Source organism: Pteropus medius, unplaced genomic scaffold, assembly GCF_902729225.1.
Source record: "Pteropus medius unplaced genomic scaffold, Ma_sr-lr_union100, whole genome shotgun sequence".
Taxonomy (NCBI): Eukaryota; Metazoa; Chordata; class Mammalia; order Chiroptera; family Pteropodidae; genus Pteropus; species Pteropus medius.
Window position 1 is genome coordinate 33,362,166 of NW_024351730.1, and position 27,705 is coordinate 33,389,870.

At 37.1% G+C, this 27,705-nt stretch overlaps 2 protein-coding genes and 1 pseudogene across 10 annotated transcripts in view; 1 reads left to right on the forward strand and 2 right to left on the reverse strand.

Moving 5' to 3' along the window:
* The window catches only part of PKD2 (polycystin 2, transient receptor potential cation channel), a 54,122-nt gene extending 38,848 nt beyond the window's left edge, over positions 1 to 15,274 (forward strand). For both annotated transcript variants that reach the window (XM_039845662.1, XM_039845663.1), the window contains exons 11-15: positions 7,749 to 7,870; positions 8,123 to 8,240; positions 9,400 to 9,563; positions 12,411 to 12,558; positions 12,903 to 15,274. In XM_039845662.1, the coding sequence (XP_039701596.1) occupies positions 7,749 to 7,870; positions 8,123 to 8,240; positions 9,400 to 9,563; positions 12,411 to 12,558; positions 12,903 to 13,139 (789 nt within the window). In that variant the 3' untranslated portion in view covers positions 13,140 to 15,274. The remainder of the gene's footprint in view (positions 1 to 7,748; positions 7,871 to 8,122; positions 8,241 to 9,399; positions 9,564 to 12,410; positions 12,559 to 12,902) is intronic.
* A 205-nt stretch (positions 15,275 to 15,479) lies between these two features.
* Positions 15,480 to 15,598, reverse strand: LOC120588630 (uncharacterized; annotated as a pseudogene).
* Positions 15,599 to 24,126: 8,528 nt separating this feature from the next.
* The window catches only part of LOC120588304 (broad substrate specificity ATP-binding cassette transporter ABCG2-like), a 150,683-nt gene continuing 147,104 nt past the window's right edge, over positions 24,127 to 27,705 (reverse strand). For all 8 annotated transcript variants that reach the window (XM_039845671.1, XM_039845672.1, XM_039845666.1 and 5 more), the window contains 3 exons: positions 27,352 to 27,441; positions 26,417 to 26,499; positions 24,127 to 24,332 (listed from right to left, as the gene is read on the reverse strand). In XM_039845671.1, the coding sequence (XP_039701605.1) occupies positions 24,185 to 24,332; positions 26,417 to 26,499; positions 27,352 to 27,441 (321 nt within the window). In that variant the 3' untranslated portion in view covers positions 24,127 to 24,184. The remainder of the gene's footprint in view (positions 24,333 to 26,416; positions 26,500 to 27,351; positions 27,442 to 27,705) is intronic.

The following is a 27,705-nucleotide window of genomic DNA, read 5'->3' on the forward strand; positions in this document are numbered from 1 at the left end:
ACTAAACCATTAGTCGCAGTGCAAATTTAAGCAGTGTGTTGGGACCAGCATCATATGTCCCTGTCTTGTTCCCAAGGCTCACAAATCATTAGACAAACTGGGATCCTTTTCTCTAGTGAAAATCATTATCATGTGCTAATAAATAACAAGCAATAATAATAGTAGCTAATGCTTTTGCATCCTTGCAGTGAATACTGTGGAAGAGAAACAAGCTTTCCTCAAGGTTCTTCTGGCTGGTCTAATAATCAAAGAGACATGAGACACATTAGCAAGAGAAAATAACCAAATTTAATACATACGTATGAATGGTAACCCCACATACACGAGAGAGTCAGAGAGCCCACATGCAAAAGAGGTTCAGAGACCAAAAGGGAACATGAGTGTCTAAGACATCCTGAGCTAGGGGTGAAGTAAGGCACCTTGGGGGCTTCAAAAGGTAATTGCAGGATGGTAAGAAGAGCAGACCTTTAGTAAATAGAAGTTTGCCCTGCCCTATATATAGGTGAAAGAGTTTAGCTCTGATAAATCTCTCATGGGCAAAGCCTCTAAAATTCTTCTAGGTAGTTGAGGCTGGGGGTGAAGTTTCTCTTTAGCTTGCAGCTTAAATTGCCTTTAGCGCTAAACAATCTGCATGCCACAGAAGCATTTCTTGGAGTGACTCGTTCTAAACCCCCACAGTTCCCTCCTCTGAAACTTCCCGGGAAGTCTCACATTCCAGAAATTGGGTTGATAAGTTGTTCTATATCTCATTAAAGTGGTCTCAGTCTTCAGAAAAGTTCTGTTGATTTAAACAGTTGTGTCTCTCTTCAAGAGATGGTGATGCAGGTGGGCTCCCAAAGTTAAGGCTCTGGTACAAGCAATCAGATGTTTAATAAGAGGCATCTTTATGGAAACAAAGGAAAACCAAAGGTTACTATAATCCTAGTTTCTGAGTTCTGAAGGCAGGCAGTCAAGATTTCTAGATGTCTGTCTCAAATTATCTTCAGATGAAGTGAAAACAGGCAGTTACTGTGTGATAGATTCTCCTAGTGTGCAGTTTGATTGTCTCTGGTGATCTTTCTACAACAAGCACAAAGATTGTGCATAAATGAGCTGTTTGTGGTGATTTCTCTGAAGTCTGTAATCAAGTTGTCCCACTTTAGCTTGCATGGCCTTGGGAAAAGGCCAGTTTTCGTTCTCAATGATTCCAAGTTGAAGGATGGGGAAATGAAAATATTAGTTCGAAGGGTTGTAGCCAAATATTTAAGAAAACTAGAAAAAGTCAGGATCCAGTCCATTTTACAGGTAGAAAAGTTAAAAAAAAAAAAACTTAAAAGTCAATAAACAGACTAGAATCCAATATCCACAAAGTTATACTATGGCTTCTATTGAAACATAATTTTTTCTCTCTAAAATCACCCCCATTTTAACCAAATATAGCCAAATTAAGACTAACTTATTTGCAAATAAATTAGGCTGAATTTCAGTAAACTCGGCCTGATTATTTATATAAATCCAGCAAAAATAGTAATTAAAAACATAGGTTCCTTTACGTCTGTTTTGCTGGATTTTCCATAAGGAATCCTCAGATTGAATTTAAAAAGGCCTCTCAAGGCCAAAGAAAAAGCCAAGGCAAGACTTGCTATCAAACATTTCCTGCAATACCCATGGATTTGGGTGAGTTCCTCTCTTCTTTAGGACCCCCAAATACCCTAAGATTCCTATACACCTGCCAAGAAGTGACATTCTTTATTCACATGGTAAGGCCGCTGAAAATCTTTAAGCAAGGTAGCAGGCCAGTATTTCCAAGGATTTTTATTAGCTTCCATAAGTCAGCTTTAATTTCTTAAAGCTGTCTAGTAATATCTCAATTTATGCATGTCTCTCTCAAGTGTGACTTTCCAGTCAAAGCCTTGGCAATAAAACAAGTTTCCAATTGTGTCCCGTTATAAGGAGAATAGATTCTTATTGTTATGCAAATAACCATATTGTCATGAAAAAAAAATACTTATTAAGTTTCCAAATTCCGGAAGGACCAGGTAGGGAGAAAAATATAAATGTTTTAATACTGCTCGCAAAAGTGTAATTTATCAAGTTGCTGTAAGTCATAGGTAGTTTAAGAGAAACAGTTTCCTTTTATCTGGAAACAAAAGATTTTTTTAAATGGGTAATTTCAATAGAAAAAAATCATAAAAATTGTAACCATTTTCATCAGTTCATTTAGACTTGTGTAATTAAACTTGTTTTGCTTGAATCCAGTTTTTCCATTAGTTCTCTCGACCTTGCCTGATAATTGAGGGTGATAGAGTCAGTGATAATTCCAAAAAGTTTGCAAGGCTGTCTGTCAAGGTTTGTATGACTGGCTCAGTGAAGTGGGTGCCTTGATCACTAGAGACTGTGGAAGGTGTACCCCAAGTGGAAAACAGTTTTCTGACAGTTTCTTTGCCACTGTGAGGGCATCAGCCTTGTGGCAGGGAAAGCTTCAACTCATCCATAGAACATACATACAACAACAAACAACAGGAACATCGATAACCCAAACTAAGTGGCAGTTGAATGAAATCTGGATTAAATGTACCGTGGGTGAAGGAATACAAAAAGCGAAAAAATGTCAGAAAGCTGGGAAGAACCAAGTGGCTGTCTTGGGTTTCCCATAGCTCTGACAATTTATTTAATTCACAGCCATTGTTTACCCATTTGTATTTCTCTGAGTCAGGAGTAGACTATTGCCACGCAAGGACATCAGGATGACAAAGGTCTGGCAATGAGGGGGTCAGTTTTGCAGAAACAGAATGGACTTCTCTACATGTGCCACAATCTGATACTCAGGTTCAGTCCTTTTATATAAAGAAGACTCAATGTCATTTCTTATTTGACAGTGCTTCTCACATAGTTTCAACACACCAAAATAAACCTAATTAGTTTAATATTTATTTTTGTAAGGAGAGAAAATGATTTTTTTTTAGGCGTTCTAAGAGGCCCTTGTGGAATACTTGGGAGTTATTCCCAGGCCAAGTCTCTATTTATAATTTAAATTTTGGGAAGTGTGTCAAAATACATCAAAAGGTTTAAACATTTGACTAAATAGGATCGTAAGTCATTATGAAGCCACACTTAATTATCCATTTAACCTAAGTGATAATAAAAGATTTCAAAGACAAATACAGAAGTTTACATGATTATTAGTAAACTTAGTTCTTACTATTGAGGAGATTCAGTTTTCTTATGTAATCAAGGACCTGATCTAGACAACATAAAACAAAAAAATTATGTTGATAAAACAATAGAATTTTTGCTTTCTAGGTAGAAAACTTTTCCACCATATCAGAAAACTTTATCACCATATCACCATGTCAGATCAACAGTTCTGTTTAGCAGAGAAAACACCTAAGTCTAATTTTGCATCAGCTTACTTTTGATATTTAAATTCACTTACTTAATTAAATTTATTTCAGTCTTATTCAGCTTGACTACACATAAAATATCCTTTCTCGATATTTCTTTCTGCATTTAGATTTTTGTCCTGTTTTTCCTCTTTTTCATTCTGAAGCAACTAACCTCACGTTAGGGCAAAATTAATTTCCTTTCCCTCAACAATACATCTCCATATCGCATACCTTTTATTAAAGCTAACATATATCCTGTTTTTTCTTGTATACACAGTTGTTTTCCCTATTATTTTTCATTTCTGTAGCTTTAATTATATTAGAATTCTTTAAAACCTTTAATTTCTAGTGAAAACTAAGAAGCAAGCAATGTGCACTGTTACACCAGTATTCTTCAAATTGATAGGTTTATGAACACATATCAACTTCTAGATATATATGTATTTCCTCACAACGCAAAATTTTTTAATGTGGTGTATGCCTGTTTACTAATAGACCCAAATCTTTAGTTTCTCTATAATAAGAAGCAGAAAGTTAATACTTATGTTCAGTAATTAATGTTTTGTTATTTTATCTTATTTGGAAATGGTCTAGACCTTCTATAAATATCCATCACTTAATTTAGTTAGCAAAATTTTAAAGTTTCAAGTTGCCAGAGATGTAGGAAGCCACTTTTAACAATATAATTATTGCTAAAAGTTCACCTAAAAAGAAACCTTTTATGCTATTTATGTTTACTTAATTTATTTGCTCCTAACTTAAAGTTTAGATTACTTATGAAAATTTTATCATGCCAAGTTACTTTCTTGCTGACAAATTTTGCAACAGAAATAACATGAACTTATTTTACTAATAAACCCAGGTAAAATAAAAGTAATATTTAATACTGATTATTCTAAATTCTGTTTAACCAAACCAAACTCACACCAGTTTTAATATCAAATATTTTTTCAGATCATGTGATTCTAAAAAGTTTTTGAGTTAGTTTCTGTTATATTTTTGAAAATTCTCATATAAGTGCTTGTTTGCTTAAGCCAACTTAACTGTTACCCCAGGTGACTGCTGGTCAGGTTTTTCTTATTGTAATTGCTTCTTTACAGTCTTAAATTTCTTTACACCGGGATAAATAGAGCAGACTTGTTTGGGGCCTTTCAAAGTGGGGGGACCAACAAGAGTTCAGTTTGGACCATTTAGCCTTTGGTAGTGCTCTTCTAAAACCTGTTTTAACCCCATCAGTGTCTGTTTTATTTATTCCAATTTTTTTCTTTCTAATTATCATATTCCTCACAATAGCCATTGTAACTTTAGATTGTTATTTCCTTGAGGGCTGGCAGCAGTTTGATAGTACTCTACTTGTAAATGGAGCTTAGGCCACATTTCTGTATGGCCATATTTTGGAACTTGAACCTGACAGTTATTAAGCTGAGTTCTTAGGACATAAAATTTTAGGTTGCCTTTAAGTAAGATTTTGCCACTCTTTTTCCTTCATTTTCCTTTTAAGTGCAGAGCAATTGTACTTTCAATGTTGTAATTTTGTTGTTGTTCTTTTTAACAGTATCTGCCAATGTCTGATGGCAAATAGGAAGGGATCTGAGTGGACTTTGATTTTTGTTCTAATTTCTGTCCTGCCATCTTCTTCAGGGAATCTTAATGACTATTATAACAATATGAGATCTCTCTAAGAAAAAAATGTCTGTCTTTTCAATTTAGAAGCTTTTCCAATTAAAAAGATCCGTCGTCTGGCCTTGGCAGTAGAATCTATAGGGACGCAAACCAATACTAAGAATGTAAGAGGCATCCTCAAAGGAAAGTGCAAAAAGATTCAACCCTCACAAGAAAGTTTATTCCCTCAGTTAGCCTAAGAAATAAGGGATGTAAGGGGAGAACTGTCTTTAAGCAGCTTTTCCAAAAAAACAAGGAATCACATGCTTTACCCCTTCGAACAGAATAAGGTTTTAAGATTCCCTAAACTTGGATTCACAGCCTATTTGGCTGCCCATCAGATGCATAAGCATCCTCCAGCTGGCAGAGATAATAAACCATCTCTGGGAGGAATGGGGGTAGACACAGAAAACCCTGTAGAGAGTTTGTCATGGCCAGAAAGAGAGCAAGGTGCATCTTGGAAAGTGTACCCTCTGGATGGTAGAAGCCAAAGAGAAAACACTCTCACTGGTCATAAGGCCCAATTTTCAAGATGTATAACAAGATGAAAGGAGAGAAACCAGACAGAGACAGAGAAAGACAAAATCCACGAGTACTCATATCAAGTAACCAAGGGTCACTAGGCCCAAGAAACTAGTTTCACAAATATTTTCTCCTGCCAATCTAAATTTAGAAGAGGTACAAAGATTCTCCCTGGATCCTGCAGACAGAGATCTAGAGGTGTGCTGACATGGTAGAACCCTCACCTTCTGCTGGCATGTGTCAGTTGCCCCAGGATCTCCTCATTTGCAGCAGCCCTGTGGGGAAGTGTGGGATTCACGCCAGTGAGTTTACCCTGCTCTCTGCACCAGCTGTAGAGGAAAAAGAAACTTGCTTCTACCCTCAGGATTCTTTTGGCTGGTCTAATAATCAAATAGACGTGAGAGAGATTAACAAAAGAAAATAACCAAATTTAATACACACATGGATGGGAACCTCACATATATGAGAGAGTCAGAGACCCCACATGCACAAGAGGTTCAGAGATAGGGGTTCATGGGTGTATAAGACATCCTGAGCTAGAGATGAGGTAAGGTACCTTGTGGGCTTCACAAGATCATTGCAAGACGATAAGAAAAGCAAATGCTCAGTAAATAGAAGTTTGTCCTGCCCTAGAGATAGGTCAAAAGAGGTTTTCTCTGATAATCTCTCATTATGAGCAAGACCCCTAATTCAAATTATTCTAGGTAATTAAGAAGTTTCTCTTGAACCTGTGGCTAAAGTTGCCTTTAGCTCAAAACAATCCACATACCACAGAGGCAGATCTTGGAGTGACTCATTCTTAACCTCCCATAACACAATATATTATCTCATTCATTTCCGATGACAGCTATGTGAATTAATTGCTATTATCCACACTCTGGGAATGATGTAACTAATGCATGGAGAAGATAAGCATGTCCAAGGTTACGTAGCAGTCGGGCTGGACCATACCATATGGCAGGGCCAAGACTTGGACCCAGGTCTATCGAGCTACAGGTTTATGCCTTTAACCCATTCTCAAGACTTTATACATGACAAAAGGAACTTGTTTAGTTTTGATAGAAAAAAATAGGAAGACAAATTCTAGTGCATTCTCCTCCTTTCAATAACTTAATATGAACTGTTCAGAGTGATCAACTGAGATGCTTCTATATATTTAGCATCTCTGTCTAAATATTTTTTGGATCCCAGAGTGTTATTATAGAAATAAGTTGCAGTGTAAATCATACTTTTCTTCTAAGATACGCAATGCCAGATATTCAGTTCTGAGATATTCAGGGAATATCTTTTTTTGCCTTTTGGAAAGAGTAAAATTTCAGTTTGTTTTATTTATAGCATGTTTGACTTTGATGTGGCCATCCTTTATCTTCATCCCCACTGGCCTGGCTGCCCAAATATTTAGAAAAAGTGATTTTGGGGAGTATCTGCTCATCATGTTTGCTTTTAGGGAATATTCACCATCATAGTCTATGGAGCTGGCACACACATCCTAAGTCTCATAAAAATTGCAGCATATCATCTCTGAGAAGAATCTTCCAGTCAGAAAGATGGCCGCTTTGGGAGGAGTCATTGAAATCCCAACATTTAGGTCCACTGGGTAGAGGAGTTGCATGATGTTGTGATTTAGCAGATCTAAGGATAAGTTTAGGATAAAACTTAAAATTCACAGATTTGTGCTTGCATGGTCATTTTTCTAGTCCTACACTACAATGCAGAGCAAGGCCTGCCTGTAGTTTATTAGTGAAAAATCTGCATCCACATTTTACTGAATTTTGTTTACATACTTACATAAGGAAATTCCTATGAGAGAATATGGAAAATAAACAATCCATGACTCAGGTTTCTCAGGCTTCTTGTGAACTGTTGCATATTCCTACATACTCTGAGGCAGACAGCTGTAAATATGTAGTGATTTTCATTTCTATAACTTAAACTCGAATTCATATATGAGCAAAAGGCTTTTAGTTCTTCTTAATTTACTAAAAGACTTTGACTCTTTGCACATAACTCTTACACAGGAGTTTTATGGAAAACTCGGGATACGTTTATTATTCATTCGTTCAACATGCACTTGTTAAGGGGCCGATTTATGTCAAGCACGCTTCTGGTTACTGGCTTTGTGGTAGTTATTACCATAATTGAAAGGTAAAGCAAATGCAAAAGGAGAATACACTAAACCAAGTCTTTTCTTTTCAACAGGGCTGCCATAAAGCCTTGGTCAAATTAAAACTAAAAAAAAATACCGTGGACGACATTTCAGAGAGTCTGCGGCAAGGGGGCGGCAAGTTAAACTTTGATGAACTTCGACAAGATCTCAAAGGGTGAGACACAGATTGTGAGATCCTGGGACATGACTTCTATAAAGATATATTCATAGTGATAAGGGTATTTCTGGCCCAAGTACTCACAGAAGCACTTATTTTTATAGCTGAATATCTTTCTAGAACATATTGTAAGAGGAAGACTGTCCCTGAGTCAGCAATTTCTCCTTTTCTCCTGAATTTTGTTATCTCTGTGTTTGGGTTGGGCCATGTTCGTGAATGAGTTCATCTGTAATCTCTCAATAATTTCAGGAAGGGCCATACTGATGCAGAGATTGAGGCAATATTCACAAAGTATGACCAAGATGGAGACCAAGAACTGACTGAACACGAACATCAGCAGATGAGAGACGACTTGGAAAAAGAGAGGGTGGGTCTAGTTTAGGAGAACATGATTTTATTTAGCAGCCATGAACCATACTAAGTAATGGGTTATTGAGAGGCGCGCGCTCTCTCTCTCTTTCTCTCTCTCTCTCTCAATTTGTGTGTTAGTACTCTGCTTATTCTAACAAGGATATATAACACAATAATACATAAAAATTCAATAAATTAACAAATGTAAAAAATCAAAACAAAGAAAAGTGAAATATAAAACTAGACTATGAATGAAGTGAAAAATGCATCCCATAAAAACATATATACTTATTAAAATTGGGCTACATTATTATAAATTAATTAATTAAATTTAAAAAATTAAAAAGAACATTATTTAAAACATTGAAAAAACTTGGGCTACAAATTTAGCCATAAACTTTCCAGCAATCAACTTGAAAAGAGAAACCTGAGTAATTACATACTTCACATTGTCTATAAGAATGGAAAGAAAGATTTCTCAGGAGGTATAAAATTATTTGATTTTTAAGTTAACATTTAAAATAAAATAGTTGCCTTCCATTTGAATAATTATTATGAAACTGTTAAAAGTAAATTTACATGGGCTTTTAGAAAAAAATATTTAAAAGCTTTAGTATGACTTTTAAAATAAATGGATAAACAAACCAAAAAAATTCCATGGTAATTGAGGTACACAGAATAAAGATGCCTGTTATACACAAGTCACTTTCCTGTGAGGACATAGTATAGAACAGTGCTTTCTAAATCCTGTGCCAGTAAGTGAAAAACTTCACCACTCATAGTGAAATGTGAACAAGAAGACAATGAGTAAAATTTTTGTATTTAAAGTCTGTATTTAGTCAAAATTCTGATTCTCAAATTATATCCTTCCTCCTTTGTTAACTACTGCGTTATTTATGAAAAGGTGATAATATATTTCTTCATTTACTTTTTCTTTGCTTTATTCTATTTTTAATGTTCTTTCTTATCCAAACAAAAAGTTAGCAACTACTTGCCGGTAATTAAAATCTGTTTTGAAAATTTGCCAATCTATGAAATTGAAAAGTGTGGGGATCACAGTCTGGTGTTGCCCACAAAGAAATCTGAGGTACACAGCCATTTTTCATCAGCCCAAGCCCTCAGTGAAGCTTCCGTGGGGTCTGGGTGTTCCTGCTTAATGATCCCATTTTCCTCAGGAGGACCTGGACTTGGATCACAGCTCTTTACCACGCCCCATGAGCAGCCGAAGTTTCCCACGAAGCCTGGATGACTCTGAGGAAGATGACGATGAAGACAGTGGGCACAGCTCCAGAAGGAGGGGAAGCATCTCCAGTGGGGTTTCTTATGAAGAGTTTCAAGTGTAAGTATAAAGGAATTGCGATACAACTTTGCTCTTACCCACCTGATTTGTCCTGTCAAATATTTTGTGACATTTCTGTTATAGGCCCAGCAATACAATTATGTACATGTTGTCTCATATAGTTTCTCTTTAAATCAGTTAAGAGAAACAAGGAGAAGAAATAAGCGTTAATATCGTCTTCTATGGTTATATAATTACCTTTGCCAGTGCTTTTTGTTTTTTCATGATTTTAATTGCAGTACCGACTGGGATCACTTGCTTTCAGCCTGAAGGACATCTTTTAGTACCTCTTCTAAAGCCAGCTAGCATGAATTCTGTCAGTTGTCCTTAATCCGGGAATATTTTTACTGCTCCTTCATTTTCTAATGGCCTGCATTGTTTCTGATGTTAATCTTATTGAGATTCCTTTGTACGTGATGAGTAATTTTTCTCTTGCTTCTTTAAGATTTTTTCTTCTTTACCTTTCAGTATTTTTACTACGATATGTCTGAGTGTGGATCTCTTTACAATTATCCTACTCGATGTTCATTAACTTTCTTAGATGTGTAATATTTTCATCAAATTTAGGAAGTTTTCAACCATTATGTCTTCAAATATTTTGTTCCTTCTTTCTTGCTCTCCTTTCCTCCTGGGTCTCATATCATATGTGTATTGGGATGCTTAGTGGTATCCCACATTTCTCTTAGGCTCTGTTCATTTTCCCTAGTTCTTTCTTGTTTCTGTTCTTTAGATTGCATAGTTTCTAGCCATCTATCTTCCAGTTCACTGATTCTTTCTTCTGCCAGCTCAGAAATATTGCTGAGACTCTCCAGTGAATTTTTCATTTTATGGATTGTACTTTTCAACTCTAGTTGGTTCTTTTTAGTAATCTTTATCTCTTTATCGATATTCTCTATTTGAAGAGACAGTGACATTTTACCATCCTTTACTTATTTAAGCATCATTTTCTTTAGTTCTGTGAATATATTTGTAATAGCTACTGTGAGCTCTTTGTCTACTAAGTCTATCTGATCCCTCTCAAAGGTAGTTTCTGTTGCCACTTCTTTTTTGCCCTGTGCATGGGTCTTATTTTGCTGTTTCTTTGAATGGCTCATAATTTGTTGTTGAAAACTGGAGATGTTAAAAAATATATTATAGTAATTCTGGATACTTGTTATCTGCCCCTCCCCCCCTCTGGACTTGTTGTTTCTCAGAGGGCACAGCCATGACCATACAAACAGTCTTCCTGGGAAGATGGTGATTTTAGTAAGGTTGTCATTGTCTTTCCCTGATCTCTCTGTTAAGTCTTCTTCCTCTGTTGATATCACTTCCACCTCTTAGGTTCTGCTAATTGTTAGCTGAGTGGCCTATTATTATCATTAATGCCTTTGGATATAAATTGCTCTACAGTCTGATCCAGTTAAATTCAGGGCCCTTTGAAGAATAGTCTTTGAGGCCAGTCTTTAGCTGTCGTCTTAGGTGTCTCTTTCCCTAGTTCTCACTGGTAAACTAGCTGGTAAACAATTTAACTTGTTGACCTCATGAAGTAACCAGTCTCCTGTTAACTGCTTATTACTACCATCTCCATGGCTTTCAGGAGCACTCTTAGGCTTGAATGTCCCACATTCTGATCCAAATAAAGCCAGTTCACTTGGCGGGGAGCTTTGGAGCTCTCTGTCTTATGGGCTAACCCTACGGAGGTGAAACCTCTGTGCCACTGTTCCAGAGGTAGGGGCAGGGACAGTTGTCCATCTCTCTCAAAGTGACACCCTGCTTCCTGAATAAGGTAATTAGGATGGGATAGCAACCTTTGGTCTTCTCAGCTTGCCTCTCCTGGCATGGAAACTCCACCCTACAATTGGAAGTGAAAGAGCCTCACCTCTCAGCTACTCTTATCTGGATTAGAGCCTCTGTGACATGGATTTGGAGGTGGGGGTATAGAGATGAGATATACTGGCAGATTGCCCTTCCCAGAAAGATACTGTAGCCCTCCACTGGGAGCTAAGGGGAGAGAGAGCCCTGTGTCCTTTGCTTCACATATCCAGAGTGGTTCTTCTGTCACACTGAGCTGGGAGTGGTAGACAGGGAGCAGATTGTTTCTCAGGTGGCACAGAATTTCACTCATTTTACTGAATTTAGTATATTTTATTAAGTAAATGCTTGTTTATTTGCTTTATACCCTTAAGAAAATCTCTAGAAATTTTTTTCAAATAACATTCAATAGTTACTGTTCTTTTACTGAGGAGAGGGCCTACAAAGCCCTCATGTCACTATTCTAGAAGTCATCTATTTATATTTTATAAGTATTTATATAACATGTTGTCTATTCAAAATAATGAGATCATAAGTGTACACACTGCTTTCTAATTGCTTTATTTACTTACTATATTTTGAACATCAGTCTATTTCATTAAATATTCTGTCACAATATAATTTCTGGTGTCTGCTTAAAATTCCATTGCATATATGAACAACAACATATTTAAATAATCTCTGTTAATTATGTGATGTAATCATTTATCAGTGACATGCTATTGAAAGAAGAACTCTAGTGAATATCTTTCTAGCCAAAAGTTATATGTATGCTTAATTATTTCCTTTAGAAAGTTATTAAAACAAGGAATATATGAATACAAGGTAGGCATATATTTTTAAGACTTCTGATACAATGTTAAATTACAGAAACTTTGTTAAATTTGGCACTCCTACCAGCAGTGTACGAGGGTTTATCTCTAAAATTGGAGGATGCTTAGAAAATATTTCAGATTATCATATTATTTAAGGACAAATCTTAGCACTTCCATTTGAAAAGCCAACTGGGCTGAAAAGACAACTGGCTTTGTCCCACTCAACTGTGGTTTCCTGCAGCCTCGTGAGACGAGTGGACCGAATGGAGCACTCCATCGGCAGCATTGTGTCCAAGATCGATGCTGTGATAGTGAAGCTGGAGATCATGGAGCGGGCCAAACTGAAGAGGAGAGAGGTGCTGGGAAGGCTGCTGGATGGCGTGGCCGAGGTAATGGTCGCCTGAAACAGAAATGCCCTGACTCTGTAAAGTATCAGGGTAGTCGTCTTTTGTAACCCTTAATTTGAGGTTTCTCTCTCTCCATAACTGTAGATCAAATGATTATCTAGAGGTGTTATTTTCTTTAAGCTTTACATACTGATGGTCCTGCCTTTGCTAGATAGTAGAATTAAGCAAAAGTTACTCTAGTAACTGAGAATTGCTGTTGTATGCTCTGAATCTCCAGCCTTACCTCTTACAGACAGATTATTTGGCCCCCAGATTTCCTAGAGCAATTTCTAAGTACAAGAATATGCATCACTATTCCCTAACATGTTTTTTTTTTCCTTCATTAGGATGAAAGACTGGGTTGTGACAGTGAAATCCACAGGGAACAGATGGAACGGCTAGTGCGGGAAGAGTTGGAACGCTGGGAATCCGATGATGCAGCTTCCCAAATAAGTCATGGTTTAGGCACACCTGTGGGTCTAAATGGTCAGCCTCACCCCAGAAGCTCCCGCCCTTCTTCCTCTCAGTCTACGGAAGGAATAGAAGGCACGGGTGGAACCGGCAGTTCCAATATCAACGTCTAGGACATGTGTTCGTAAATGTGTTCGTAAATGTGTTCCTAATAGGTGAGAAGAAGGCTGTCCTGACTTTCCATAGCAACGACACTGCAGTAAGTCCTCACTAAACATTGTGAACAGGTTCTTGGAACGGTGGTGAAATGAGGCATAATGAAACCGGTTTTACCATAGGCTCATTGACATACGCAAGTGTTAAGTTCCTCCGCATCTCATCAACGTTATGACTCAACGACGTTAATTCAGGACCCACTGTATTTATATGCCCTGACCACCATATGTTGCTGGTCATTGTGACCAATTGTTAATTCTTCTGCACTTTAATTTATTTTAGGTAAACTTTGCCCATGGATCAAAGTTTTTTTCCTCTCTTGTGAGAAATTAGTTGTAAATATTGAGTACAGAAAAAAAAATCTTTGTAAGATATAGGGAGTGGAATGCCCACTTCCTACCATGACTGAGTCTCAGTTGACAATGAAGTCACCTTTTAAAGCTAGAAGAGAACTGTCAAAAGGCTTCTGAGTTTCATTTTCAAATCACAAAAATCAGTATTGTCATTTTTGCCCAGTGTGTGAAGGGAAAGTAGGAGCACTCCTTCCTCATCGGGCTTAGCTCATGGGCTTACTACATAGCTTTCTTGTAAGAAAGGAGCCTCTTACTTTAACTACCTTCTTGGGGTAAACTTTTCTAAAAGATGAACTAGAAAAGAACTCCAAAGAGAATGGGTATGTAGTCATTGTGCTAGAATTTTTATGAATGATTAAGGTAAATGTTGAGTACTCTGCTTTTTTATTATTTTAGCATATCTAATATCTGTGAGAATAACCGTTTCACTTAATTTTTCACTGTTTCCGCTCTCATTTGAAGAGAGCTACATGAAACCACCAAAGACCAGTTATGTGTTAAAATGTCATCTCTAACCATAACATAGGAGAATTGGAAGGAATTCTATCACTAAGTTGGACTTTTTCTCATGATTAGTTTAGTATAAAGATTTATTTAGATATTCTCTTTCTAATGTGGCTCATCTAATTTGTAAGTGAGTGTAATGTAACTAATCTAGGAAGAACAACTTATTAAAATTTTTTAATATGCACTGAAAGTTTTAACTCAGCAAATACATTCATTTAAAATACAATTTTAAAAGTTTTTAAATTCGTATAAAAATTATAAAACAAAAGTTTGAGTTTTATAATGTTTTAAGAATACATATCTCAAATACTCGATCCTCCATTTCAGAACTAGAAATTCAAATCTGTACAAGCTCAATTTAATGAGAGGAATTTTGAGTATTGAAAGTTTATCTTTTATCAGAAAGTATTAGCCAAAGTTTGAGTTTGCAGCAATTTTTTTTTTTTTAATGTGGAGAGAGTCTCACTAAATTTATGGGAAATAAGTATTTCTCAGAAAAAAATAAAAATCTATTTTTCAAAAGTGTTGACCCTTTTGACAGCTAATAAGACAAGCAAGAGAGAATACCTGCCATGCTGGTGAATAACTCACTTGGAGAATAATAGAAGAGAGCCCTGTTTTTAACGCTGTGTGTTAATGCACATTTCTATTATTTAATTGATAAAATATATCAGTCAAATCTTCAATGAAAACATGGGCAAACAAACCTTTCTAAGCTGGCTCGTGTATAAATGATACACATTGGTTTCTTTAACAGTTATTTCCCATGGCTTTATTTCCATCTTTATTTGAAGGATGCTGCACAAAGTCCTTTATTACTAGGTACTAAAGTTTGCATTCCAGGGATAGTGAGTGTATTTATGTATGTGTATCATGTTGTTACATGTAAACAAACTTCAGTTTGAAGTGCAGCCATTATGTGGTATCCATGTATATTGACCACGTGCCATGTATCAATTATGGTCACTAGAAAGTCTTTTATGATACTTATTATTATGCTGTTTTCATTTCACCTATAAAATTTTGCTAAATCCTTTTTTTACCCATAAGTTACATATTTTTTCTTCTTTAATCATGGAGAATTCCCTCTTCATCCTTCCCTTGTCATCTTCCTCTCTATATTAATATTATTGAGATGTTATATATGCAGGTATCTCTCAACAATCGAGAATTACATTGATGTTTAATACTGAGCACTTTACTTCTTAATAAAAACGTGATATAAAAGCGTATGTAAGAGTTTGTCGGTTTCCTAAGTAGACGCAGTTGGGTAATTTGCCCAGTATCATGAGCCCAGTAGTAAAGGCTTAGACTTTCAAAAAGGCATTTTCCCTTTTTATTTTATTTTATTATTTTTTTTAGGCAATGCAACCCTAACAGATTTCAAGGACCTTGTCAGCTTACAATCTCTTATTTTTTTTATTTTTTTATTTTTTACGCCTACAGCACCTGGTCTTCCTAGGTTGTCTCCCAACCAAGTACTAACTTCGCCCGACCCTGCTTAGCTTTTGAGATCATTCTGGATCAGGCTTGTTCAGGGTGGCATGGCCGTAGACAGCATTTTCCCTTTTTATGTTGAAAAACATAATCGACACGTTAATTCCTCTGCAGTATGTACCTCTAGTAAGTTATTCTGATGATTGAATAGTGTTAGCCACCACACATTAGTGACAGGTTGTCTCTAACACTTCTGCCATTCCAAAATATTTGTACCTAATTCCCTTGTTGATTTTTCATGAGTTCCTCAGTAGGTATATAACAGGAGTCAAGAGTGCTGAGTCCCAGGGATATACATATTTAATTTTACCCAGAACTGTTAGGCTGCCCTCCAATGGACTGCACCGGTCTACAGATCCACTGCCTGCATGAGAGTACCACTGCTATCCATACCCTCACCAGCACTGGTACCACCCAGCTTCCCAATCTTTGTTAATGGAATGGTTTTAAAGTGAGTTCTTATTTTGCATTTATCTGATTCCTAAGAAGGTTAAACATCCTCTCATACAGTTGTTCAACATTTGGGTTTCCATTTTTGTAAATTCCCTTTCTGCAAACCCTTGAAAATCTTACGCTTTGATTTTTTAAAATAATTTTTGTTTTTTTGATTATAGTTGACATACAATATTGTATTTCAGGTACACAACAAAGTGATTAGACATTTATATAACTTACAAAGTGATCACACCAATAAATCTAGTACCCATCTGACACTGTACATAGTTATTACAATATTATTGACTATACTCCCTATGCTATACGTCCCCATGACTATTTTGTAACTACCAATTTGTACCTCTTAATCCCTTCCCCCCTCACACCATCTGGCAGCCGTCAAAACGTTCTCTGTATCTATGAGTTTGTTTCTGTTTTGTATGTTTGTTTATTTTGTTCTTTAGATTCCACATGTAAGTGAAATCATATGGCACTTGTCTTTCTATGTCTGACTTACTCTACTCAGCGCAATACCTTCTAGGTCCATCCTTGTTGTTGAAGATGGCAAGATTTCATTCTTTTTTTGTGGCTGAGTAATATTCCATTGTGTATATGTACCACCTCTTATCTATTTATGCATTCATAGATACCTGGGTTGCCTCTATACCTTGACAACTGTAAAGAATGCTAAAATGAACATATGGATTCACATGTCCCTTTGAAGTAATGTTTTGGGTTTCTTCCGATAAATACCCAGAAGCGGTATTTATTATTACTGGGTCCTTTGTCTCTTATAGCCTTTGTTTTGAAGTCTATTTTGTCTGGTATAAGTATTGCTACCCCAGCTATTTTGTTTGTTTGTTTCCATTTTCATGAAACATCTTTTCCCATCCCTTTATGTATGTGTGTGTCTTTTGATCTGAAGTGAGTTTCTTATAGGCAGCATATGTAAAGGTATTTTCTTATCCATTCAGCCACCCTATCTTTTGATTGGAGCAGTTAATCTATTTACATTCAAAGTAATTCTTGATAGATATCTAGTTATTGCCCTTTTATTATTCATATGTTTTATCTTTTTTTTTTTCTTATTTCTTCTTCTTCTTAAATCCCTGTAACATTTCCTATAGTACTGGCTTGGTGGTGATTAACTCCTTTAGTTTTTTCTTGTCTGGGAAGCTTTTTATCTGTCCTTCAGTTCTAAATGATAGCTTTGCTGGATAGAGTAATCTTGGTTGTAGGTCCTTGCTTTTCATCACTTTGACTATTTCCTACCAATCCCTTCTGGTCTGCAAAGTTTCTGTTGAGAAATCAGCTGACAGTCTTATGGGAGCTCTCTTGTAGAAAAGTAATTGCTTTTCTCTTGCTGCTTTTAAGATTTTCTTTTTGTTTTTCATCGTTGGCATTTTAATTATGATGTGTCTGAGTGTAGCCCTCTTTGGGTTCATCTTGTTTGAACTCTCTGTGCTTCCTGGGCTTATATGTCTATTTTCTTCACTAGGTTAGTGGAGTTTTTCATCATTATTTTTTCAAATAGCTTTTAAATTCCTTGTTCTCTCTCTCCTCCTTCTGGTATCCCCATGTTGGTATGCTTGATGTTGTCTCTGAGGCCTCTTAAGCTATCTTCATTTTTTTGGATTCTTTTTTCTTGTTGCTGTTTTGATTGGGTGTTTTCTGCTACCTTATCTTCTACATCACTGATTTGATCCTCTGCTTCTTCTAATCTACTATTGATTCCTCCTAAGGTAGTATTCTTCATTTCAGTTATTGTATTCTTTATTTCTGACTGATTCTTTTTTTACGTTTTTTTATCTCCATTTTTATGTTTCTCTGTCTCTTTGCTAAAGTTCTCACTGAGTTCATTTACTCTTCCCCTAAATTCATTGAGCATTCTTATAACTATTGTTTTGAAGTCTGTTTCTGATAGATTGCTTGTCTCTATTTTGTTTAGTTCTTTTTCTGGAACTTTGTTCTGTTCTTTCATTGGGGATGTGTTTCTTTGGTCTCCCCATTTTCTATGTTTGTTTCTATGTATTAGGTAGGGCTGCTAGGTTTCCCAGTCTCAGTAGAGTATACTGGGGGACCCAGTAGCACAGTGTCCCTGGTCACCTGACCTGGGTGCTCTGTGTCCCTTGCATGAGTGGTGTGTTCTCCTGTTGTAGTTGAGCTTGGTTGCTGTTTGCACATCAGTGGGAAGGATTGACCCTTGGCCTGATTGGTTGTGAGGACTGGGTAGTGACTATAGTAGAGTTGCTGACTCTACAGAGCAGGATTCACTTCAGCAGGGCTCTGGTGCTGCCCAGTCTGCCCTTTGGGTGTGTCGTCCTTGTATGTGGCCCCAGGTGGTGGTGCCCTGGCTTAAGCCAAAGCCAGCAACGACATGCAGACTGTTGCTTTCTGGGAGGGGACCCACGACAGATCAAGTTTGGCCGCAGCTTGTGCCCTGTCCAGGGCCATGTGACATGAGCCATCAAGCAATCTACAGGTTGCTACCACTCATGCTGGGCTTGGATGTTCCTCAAGAAGCCAAGCCATGCGCCAAAGCTGGCTGCCACTAGTACCGGGCTTGATGCTGCTCAGTAAGAGATCCAGGCCACATCGAGACTAGATGCTGCTTATTTAGGTTTTGTGAACCTTTGGGAGATTTTAGGGAAGTCTAAGAATAAGACAAGAGAGGCCATTTGTATGAGAAAACCACTGGAAGCGGCTTAGGTGGGCCCACAAGTTGGGTGGGACAGGATCTCAAGAATTCACCAAGCCAGGGTGACTAGTATTAGCCAGATTGATGGAGACTCAGATATGGCAGTCTTCTGTGTCTGCATGCTTGGTTGGGGAAGGGCTCAACAAAGGAACAGTGGCCTCAGCCAGCACTTCTGTCTGAGAGAAAGCTGCCCCTCCAGTCCTAGCCCTGAGCCAGACAATTCAGTTTCCCCCCACAGTTTCCCTGACATCTTTTGAGCTGCTACTGCAGCACTAGAGCTCAAAGCAAGTTCATCAGCTGGTAAATCCATGCATTGGCCCTTTAAGAGGAAGACCTGGGACTCCCATGGCCCTCCATCACACTCAAGCCACAGTCTGCTGATTTTTACATTCAGATTTTGTGGGGCCCTCTCTTCCCAACACTGGAACCCTGGGCTAGGGTTTCTGGTGTGGAGCTGTGACCCCTCGCTCCTCCAGGGAGACTTCAACAGTCGAGATATCCCTTCTGATTTTTAACTGCCCCACTCAGGTGTGAGACCACTCCAATCCACATCTCAGCCCTCCTACCAATCTCAAGGTTACTCTCTATGTCCTCAGTTGTAGGTCTTTTGTTCAGCTAGACTTTAGGCGATTTTCAATGATGGTGGCTCTGTAGTTTAGTTGTAATTTTGATGTGGTCATGAATGGAAGCAAGCACAGCATTTACCTAGTCTGCCATCTTGACCAGCCTTACACTTTGTTATAATGTGAAACGGATGTTTTCATTTATTGTCTATTTTTCCACTGAGTCAAAGTCTTTTTGTTGATTTGCAAAATTTCCTTTTATGATTTAAATATTAATCCCTTAACAGTAGTAGACTGTTAATATCCATCATCCAACTGATAACTTTGTCAATGTTTTCTTAGTTTTTAATGTAGTAAAACTTTTTTTTTTTTTTTTGCTTTATTGTGTTTTGGGTATTATAGAGTCCTTTGTAAGGTTATAAACTTTTATTTATTAAATTTATGGTTTTACCTTTCACATTTAATACATCTTCAGAGTAACTTTGCATTAGGTCCATAGGTGTTCTTCCCCATTTAATGAGCCAGTTTTATCAATACGCTATTAAATCAGTCTTTCCCTTACTAGTTCTTGGTGTCACATACTTCAGTTGCATGTATATATGTCTGTTTTTGAACTCTTTACACCAATTTGTGAATATTCCTCCCTAAAAATTTTTTTTATTATGACTTCATAGTATGTCTTCATATGTGATACAATCTTCATATGTGATACAATCTTCATATGTGCTCCTGTTTGGCCTTTTTTTTTTTTTTTGGCAATGTTGACTAAGCTATTTTTGTGAACCTTTATTTTTCCATCTAAATGTTAGAATAAGTTTGATGGGGAATGCCCTTCTAGTGGCTAGATGGGATGCTGCCTGATTAATGAATGATTTAATGAAACCAATTTGATCTTCAAAAAATATATATAAGAAATGTAAGTTAAATGACCTTCATTGCTTATTACAATGCTAAATCAGAATTTTCCAATGAATCATCTGAAATTTCTAGATCACCTCTCAGAGATAATAACACAACAGGGAGAAAAAGAAAAATAGTCTTTCCTTCTTCTCTTCCTTCCATACGTACCCAGATGATCATCGATTCTTATCAGGCAAGTTTAGGAAAACCCACCCTAAGTAACAGTGAACAAAGAAGGAAGATCAGTCTAGAAGATAAAAGTTACTTCAATTTAGAATGTAAGTATCTTATGTTCATATTGCTCAATGGGGACAAAAAGTAGACTATAGGTCAACATGTGAGTCATTTAAAAAATTTTTAAAAATGTGTACATAAAGAGATGGAAAGCCAGGAGGTACACAAGGATGGTAGCTATGCTGGTGGGGTTCCAAGTTTTCTTTCTTTGGGATCTTTATTCCGGGGAGGACCAACAACCCTCTTAGAGTGAGGTGGGATGCTGATTATCTTCTGCACTGTCTTAGTGAAGATGAGCTGTTGCAATTATTTGGGTTAGCTTGACACACAAATTCTTATGGATGTGGTAGACACCATTTGAATTAGTCATAAGTCTAACTCTGTCTTTACCAAAGAATCCTCTGATCTCAATTTCAAACTAGACATGAATGTCACAAGTAAATGACAACATAACATCTTACTATTTAAATTAGCAATTGGTATTCTGGTTTAATAATCTCCTTTTGAGGATGGCTAGTATGAATTAACTCCTCAGAACATAACAACACCCCTTGGATGCACTGAAAAATTAAATCCAATTCCTGAACATGCAAAACGAGCTTTCCTATAAGCTCCCCATGAAACCCGATCTCAACTGGTAGCCAGCCCTCTTACCCGCCTTAACCACAGAAACTGCTGTCACAAAGGCTGAGTATACTGAGAGCAACTTCAAAACTAATTCCAGATGTATAAACCCACTTTTTGTCTTTTGACAATTCAGGAAGTGGGAGGGGCGTAAGAAATGAAGTATTAAAAGCAATATATCTGTTCTATTATGCAGAAACAGGATTTCAATACATATTGAAAAGCAAATATCTTAATAAAATTACCAGCAAATTTCTTAGGAATCTGTTTTATCAACATTTTAATTATAGTTTCACATGCAACCAGAACAATAATTATTTATAGCAGGGGCCTTTGCAAACTGGCCTGTTGGCCAAATGTGGCTCACACTGCCTGTTTTGTGAAAAAGTTTGTCAATGTTTGGTGCAGAAATAAACCATTTCCTTCTATCCTGCCCCCACCTAACAAAACGTAATGTAAAAAAAAAAGTCACAAAAATCATACAGAAGGAAGAACAAGTGAAAGGCTGACTTTTCAACAGAAGGAAGAAGACTCTCCTTGATTCTTACAACTTTGAGTCCAAATCTGCATAATAGAATATTCAAAATATTTTGGTAACAATTCAAAATAAAGAAATTTTAGGATTACATCAAGGCATGTAGAGAAAGTTGAAAAAGTATACTTAGATGGCTGCTCCTCTTTAAGTTAGTCAAAAAATGAACAACTCAATACATATAACTATGTAATCAAAGTTTTAAAGCTAAAAGAAATTCTTACTTTACAGATGCAAGAAGAAATTCAGAGAATGGAAAGATGTATGAAAAGAACATAAAATGCAAAGTAAATATTAAGAATTACTTGATCTTTATGATTTCTATCTGAAAGAGGTAAAATAACATTTCCAGTGTATCTATATAATTTATCATACCAGGAAACTAAAAATAAGTAAGGGGTATATAAAATTATATAACTTTTGAAAATATTTATTAATTACATATTAACTTTATTATATCATTGGACCTATAAAATAGTTTACTCAAATCCTATTTTTAAAAATTCATAATTCGCCAAGAGAAACCTGTTTTGATTATTTGTGTGCACACAAGAAATGGGTAGTAATATGAATATTCAATATGAATATATTGTTTACCATGGAAACCAGTCAAAAATCTTAACACTGCAATGACTTGGAAGTGCTCTCAAGCCAATGAACTTCTGTAATCCTACTGCTACATCAAAAGAAAACTTCTTTAGACACAGCATGGCAAGAGGTATAAAACACTACACAGTTCTGCCACAGGGACTGCAAAATAGAAATACAGAAATATAGAAAGCACAGCATTTCTATAAAATTAGTGCCTTCAGTAAGACCCACAGCGCAAGACAGTGATCCTCAGAGGCTTCAGGGACAATCATAAAATTATTGCATGGTACCAATTTGTCATCAAGTGTCTAAAGGATAGGAGCATGTACAGAGCTCAGCATCAGCCCCTTCTGCTGGCAGCTCGGGCATCAGTAGTGGCTCCCAGGAGACCAGTCATGGTGAGAGCCCACACCACTGGACCATGAGTGCCCTGCATCCGTGCCACCTCCGACTAGTCTGTTCTGGGGCCCACTGAGCAAACATGGATTGGCCTAAAGAGGTCTTATAAATATGAGTAATTTCAAATATATGTAGGTGGTTTTGAGGTTAATAAAATTCAAATCTAAAGACCATGAAGGATAGCTTCAAAGATGGGAAAACATATGAGCACATCCACTTCCTCTCCAGCAACTGTCTCAACAATCAGAATGATTGTTGCAACCGCATGGTGGGGCACCTGCGGATGCTGAATGGTACTCCGAGATGCCATCACAGGGGTCTGCACTCTGGTGATCCTCAGCTCAGAGTCTCTAATTCCCGTAATACTGAGATGTATTTACATTTAAAAGAGGGTACTGAAGGCAATGTGATCTCTTGTTAATGTGCCAGTGTTAATTTCGTAGCTCTGACCATGGTATATAAAACGTTAACATTAAGATAGGCTAACGGACATGGGAACTTTCTGCACTATCTTTGCAACTTTTCTGTAAATCTAAAATTATTCCAAAATTAATACTTTATTAAAGATGTACCTATTCATATGGAAACACAAAACTGAGCTGTGGTGATGTTCTTTCTGATAAAAGCACAGGGGGGAGTATACTAGCATCATTTTAAAAATGCCCCAGAGAGCAGTGAAGTAGTGATTAGGAGTAGGGCATGAGAGAGGCTTCCACACTCTGGTAATTCCTATTTCCTAACCTGGATTGGTGAATACAGGGGTATGTTCTTTTTATGCTATCTCACTGAACCGTATTTTTCCCTAAATTACCCTTCAATAAAAAGTAGTTAAAAAAACTTTCCTACTACTGCTAAAGGTTAGAATGAAAAGATGATGGGAAGGATCTTGGAAATCACCAGCACCTGGCATGAACAGTTCTTATGGAGGGGCCCACAGGTGCAGCGGGGCTCACAGGCCCAGGCATTTGCATTCAAGCAAAGTTCCAGGTGATCCAGATGCACACCCAGGTCACAAACCACTGAACTACCCCAGGCGGACTAAGTCACCAGATTCCTGGCTCTATCTGCTGTCCAAAGGCTTAGCTGAGACCCGAGATATTCTAATTCCACAACAGAAAAATCTCAGTAGGTTCTACTAACCTTACAACGCTTATCAAAAATTATCTTTCATAATGTTTTTTTTACCCTATAAGTAACACTGGGTTTTCCAACACAGATTTCATTCTTCTACTACAGCATTAATACATTTGTTATTTCTTACTTATTAAAAACTGGCAGATTATCGATTCATATAAAATTAAAGCTGGAAGAGCAACTATTCATTTTAAAGATGAGGAAACTGCTACCAGAGATTATTAGTAAATTGTCATGAGTTTCTAGAATTCAGTTCTTTTATAGGTTGATAAATTAAACTAGATTTCTCTTTCATGGTTACTGTTTGGCTAGAAGAGTTAATAAGCAGTACATGATATCACTAGTTTATGAGTTGGATGCTTCATGCATAATTCAGTTCACTGTGATTTCTGCAAAGGTTTCTGTCGAAAATAATTCTGGCTGCACAACAGTATGATGGCAAATGAAAAGAAGACAACAATATACTTCACTAGATACTTAAATTGCACAGATTCCTTTTTAATGTGTAGACAAATCAGGTAAATTAGAGAGAGCTTTAAGAAAACTTTTTAAGAAACAACAATTTTAGGTAGGCAATTGTTAGGAAGATAACAGTCATGCATGCCAAAGCCACGTGATTCTTCCACAGGCCCCAAGGCGAGATATCGATGCCCTGCTTTATCAAGAATTCTTCTCCAGTACATCTGAAATTCAACAGAAAAAGAATATGACTTCAATCTTAGCATAAGTACAATTTTACTCAATACAATCACCATTCATTATTTTAAGAAGCCTATAGGTTACTAAGTCTTAAATAACTATCCCTTCGTATAAACTAGGTAACAGTTAATGAGTGCTTACAATTCTGCTTGATACACGCTGAGCAACCTGCATGTAATAGTTTACTTAATACCTAAAACAATGCAATGAGGTTAATATTACACACATTAAAAGATGAAGAGAGTAAGGTTTAAGGAACTTGACCAAGTTCACAGACTCACACTTTGAACCAAGCTCCCTCTCCAGATCCATTTGTGTTCAGATCTATGCTGCTGCTCTCTTCAAAGGGCAGAAACATTTACCAAGTAATTTTTCACTTATTCCTGAGGCGGGAAACCTCAGCTTTAACAGGTGACATCTGAGGCCCTCACAAAGATGATCAAAGCTCTATATAGACTAATTACCCACCTATCAGCCATACAAAAGAAACAACACTACAAAAGAACATAGGCTAAGAATTCCAAAACTAAGAAAAGAGGAGAGGAAGGGCTTCCTGCCAGAGTTGTACTCCGTCAGCTCTTGCACCAAGACTGGAATAAGCATCTCAGGTGCTCGGCCACAAGACATCACCAGAAGGCCAAGTTACCAGGGAGGCCTGCGTGGTAGATGGAGCGGAGCTGGTGGAGTTGCCCTGCCACAGGTTAGAAAAGCACCTGGTACTAAAAACACCTGGCACAGCCATAGTTATTACCTTATACCATTTTTGTACAACTCTTTAAATTAAGCAGTTCCCCAAAAATGTCATACCCAGGTAAAAAGAACAGAAGTGGGCAGGATAAAGAAAATTTCTCTTCATAGAGGTTTTCCGGTAATACAGCCGACCCTTGAACAACACAAGGGTTAGGGGCACAGGGCTGTGCCATCGAAAAGCCACATATAACTTTTGACTTCCTCCAAATTTAGCTATAAAAGATCTACTGTTGACTGGAGCCATACCAATAACATAACAGTAAATTAACACATTTTGTATGTTATCTGTATTATATTTCATATTCTTAGAATAAAGGTAGAGAAGATGTTATTTAAAAAATTATAAAGGAAAAACTACATATACAGATTTATTGAAAAAAATCTACATATTACTGAGCCCATGCAGTTCAAATCTGTGTTCAAGAATCAACTCTACTTCAGAATGGCATTTTTTTGCCATTATTCAAAGCTATTTCTCTTCTACTTGAATGGTCATGAGATTTAGGATATCCCCATTCTCTTTTCTGTCATTAATATATCAAAACCAAACCATTAATGACAATCATTGAAAAGAAAATTGTCATTTATTTTTAAAAAAACAACATCTTCTAATTTTATTAAAATCTGCATTTGTTTTATTGACATTTCGGTTTTATTGGCAATACACAAAAAATGGGAATTCCTTCCTAGCTTACAAAAATATATGTTTCCTTCTCTAGGGAATAGATCCTTTGATAGGTAGTTTCCAAGTCAGTTTTTTAAAAACCCAAAAACCGTTCAGCGTTTGATTTCATGATGTCTCCTAAATGCAGGAGGAAGAGGCAAGTGCCTGGACTGTGGCAGGAAAATGTCCACTCCCTTTCCTTCTGCTGCCCTTTTAGCTCTTACTGCTGACCATGGGTTGGGCTCACAGGAAGCCCTAAGTGTGTGGATCCATTCACTACACGTAATCTATACAGTGCAGATACTGTAAGGACTTGGCAAAACATCAAAGCAGCGCATTTCAAACTCGCAAGTTCTGAAAATCAAAACCCACACCCACAATCAAAACAGCAAAAGGATCTTTTAAAAGGCCCATGACACACTCACATAGGAGCCATTTCTCCAACTTAAATATAATTCTGACCATAGTAGAAGATCTAGTTGTTGCACAGCACCTTGACGAGCATTAGTGGACAAATCACTTGACAGATAAGAAAACTTAGGGCCAAAGAAGTCAGTGTCCCTGAAAGGACTCATACCAGCTCTAAGCCCACTGGCCTTTCTGCATCACACCACACAGTAAGCAAACCAACTAAGACACTGAATGCAAACTTACGTTGCAGCGCTACAGGTATTGTTTGCTGTTACATTGAGTCCCGGGCAGAAGTTTTGTCCCAAAAATTCACTATGCTGCAAAGCCTATAACACAAGGGGAAGTGGGTAAGATAGTTTTAAATTTCAAAAAGTTTCCAAAGAATTATCACAATCGCATCCTCCTAGTTTAATCTCTACTGTTTCTGCAAACCAACCAAAGTTCACTTTCACAGTCTTTGTCACACTAAAGTGACTAAAATGATTCTTCTTGGCAATCAAGAGGCCTAGGAGTGGGACTTCAGCTTCAAATACAAAGGAAATAAAGTATTTGGCCACAAGGTGAAACCTCTGGCTATATTACCCCATGGCTCCTTCTTCCTCTCCCCAATGTATAACCCCATAAACACTATAATTGAAATGATACAGTGGTACCCAATGACTATCGTGAATTTATGGTAACATCTTTTATATTGTTCTTCTTTGTTGTGATCAAAACCATTTATAATTCCTGGGAGTCACAAAAGCAATCATATTATATCAAGACACAGTTTTCTTGGGAGTTGATTAGCTTTCTAAAGCCAGCAGTGGCTGTGAATATTACATGGTCTTGGTTTTCTTCTAAATTCCCTTTCAATGTAAATATGAATTCTAGGCTCCCATCATCCTATTCATTTCCCCACTGAACTAAAAATAAACTACATTTTTTCCTCATCAACTGGTCAACCTTTCTCCTTCTCTGTGAGTTATCTTCTCACCCCTCACCTTCCTTAAACAACAGGGTGACCGGGGCAAGTGACCTAAGGCTTGATAGAAGACTCTCCTTCATTGCTCCCAAAATGGAATTCCTAAACACATCCATAGCTCACGTCTGGGCACGTGAGATGGTCAGGCTTTATTCTGGTTGTTCCTAGCTTGGGAGCAATGAACCAGTCACAGGGACAGGTGAGGAAAACTTACCGCATAGCCATATCGAGGAATGCTGAGGTACTGAAGCCATGAGAGCCAAGGCACGATGGTTGTGAGATTGACCAACAGCCCTGAAAAAATCTAAAAAAGCAAATACCAAGAATCGGGACTGATGGAGTGATTTCATGAAGAATTCTGGACAACACCCTCCTTAAGGCCCCTACAACCTTGTAAACGTTTGTGCTAAGGCCAACTCTTTCTTGAAGTCCGTTCCACTATTCTGACAACTTATCATATCCTCTTTGCCTGTGCATACCTTCCTATGACTGAGGCAGTTTATGATTTTAAAGGAATGAAAATATATCTATATTTCATTTAATTGGAAGATCCTTACTTGTCAAGGCT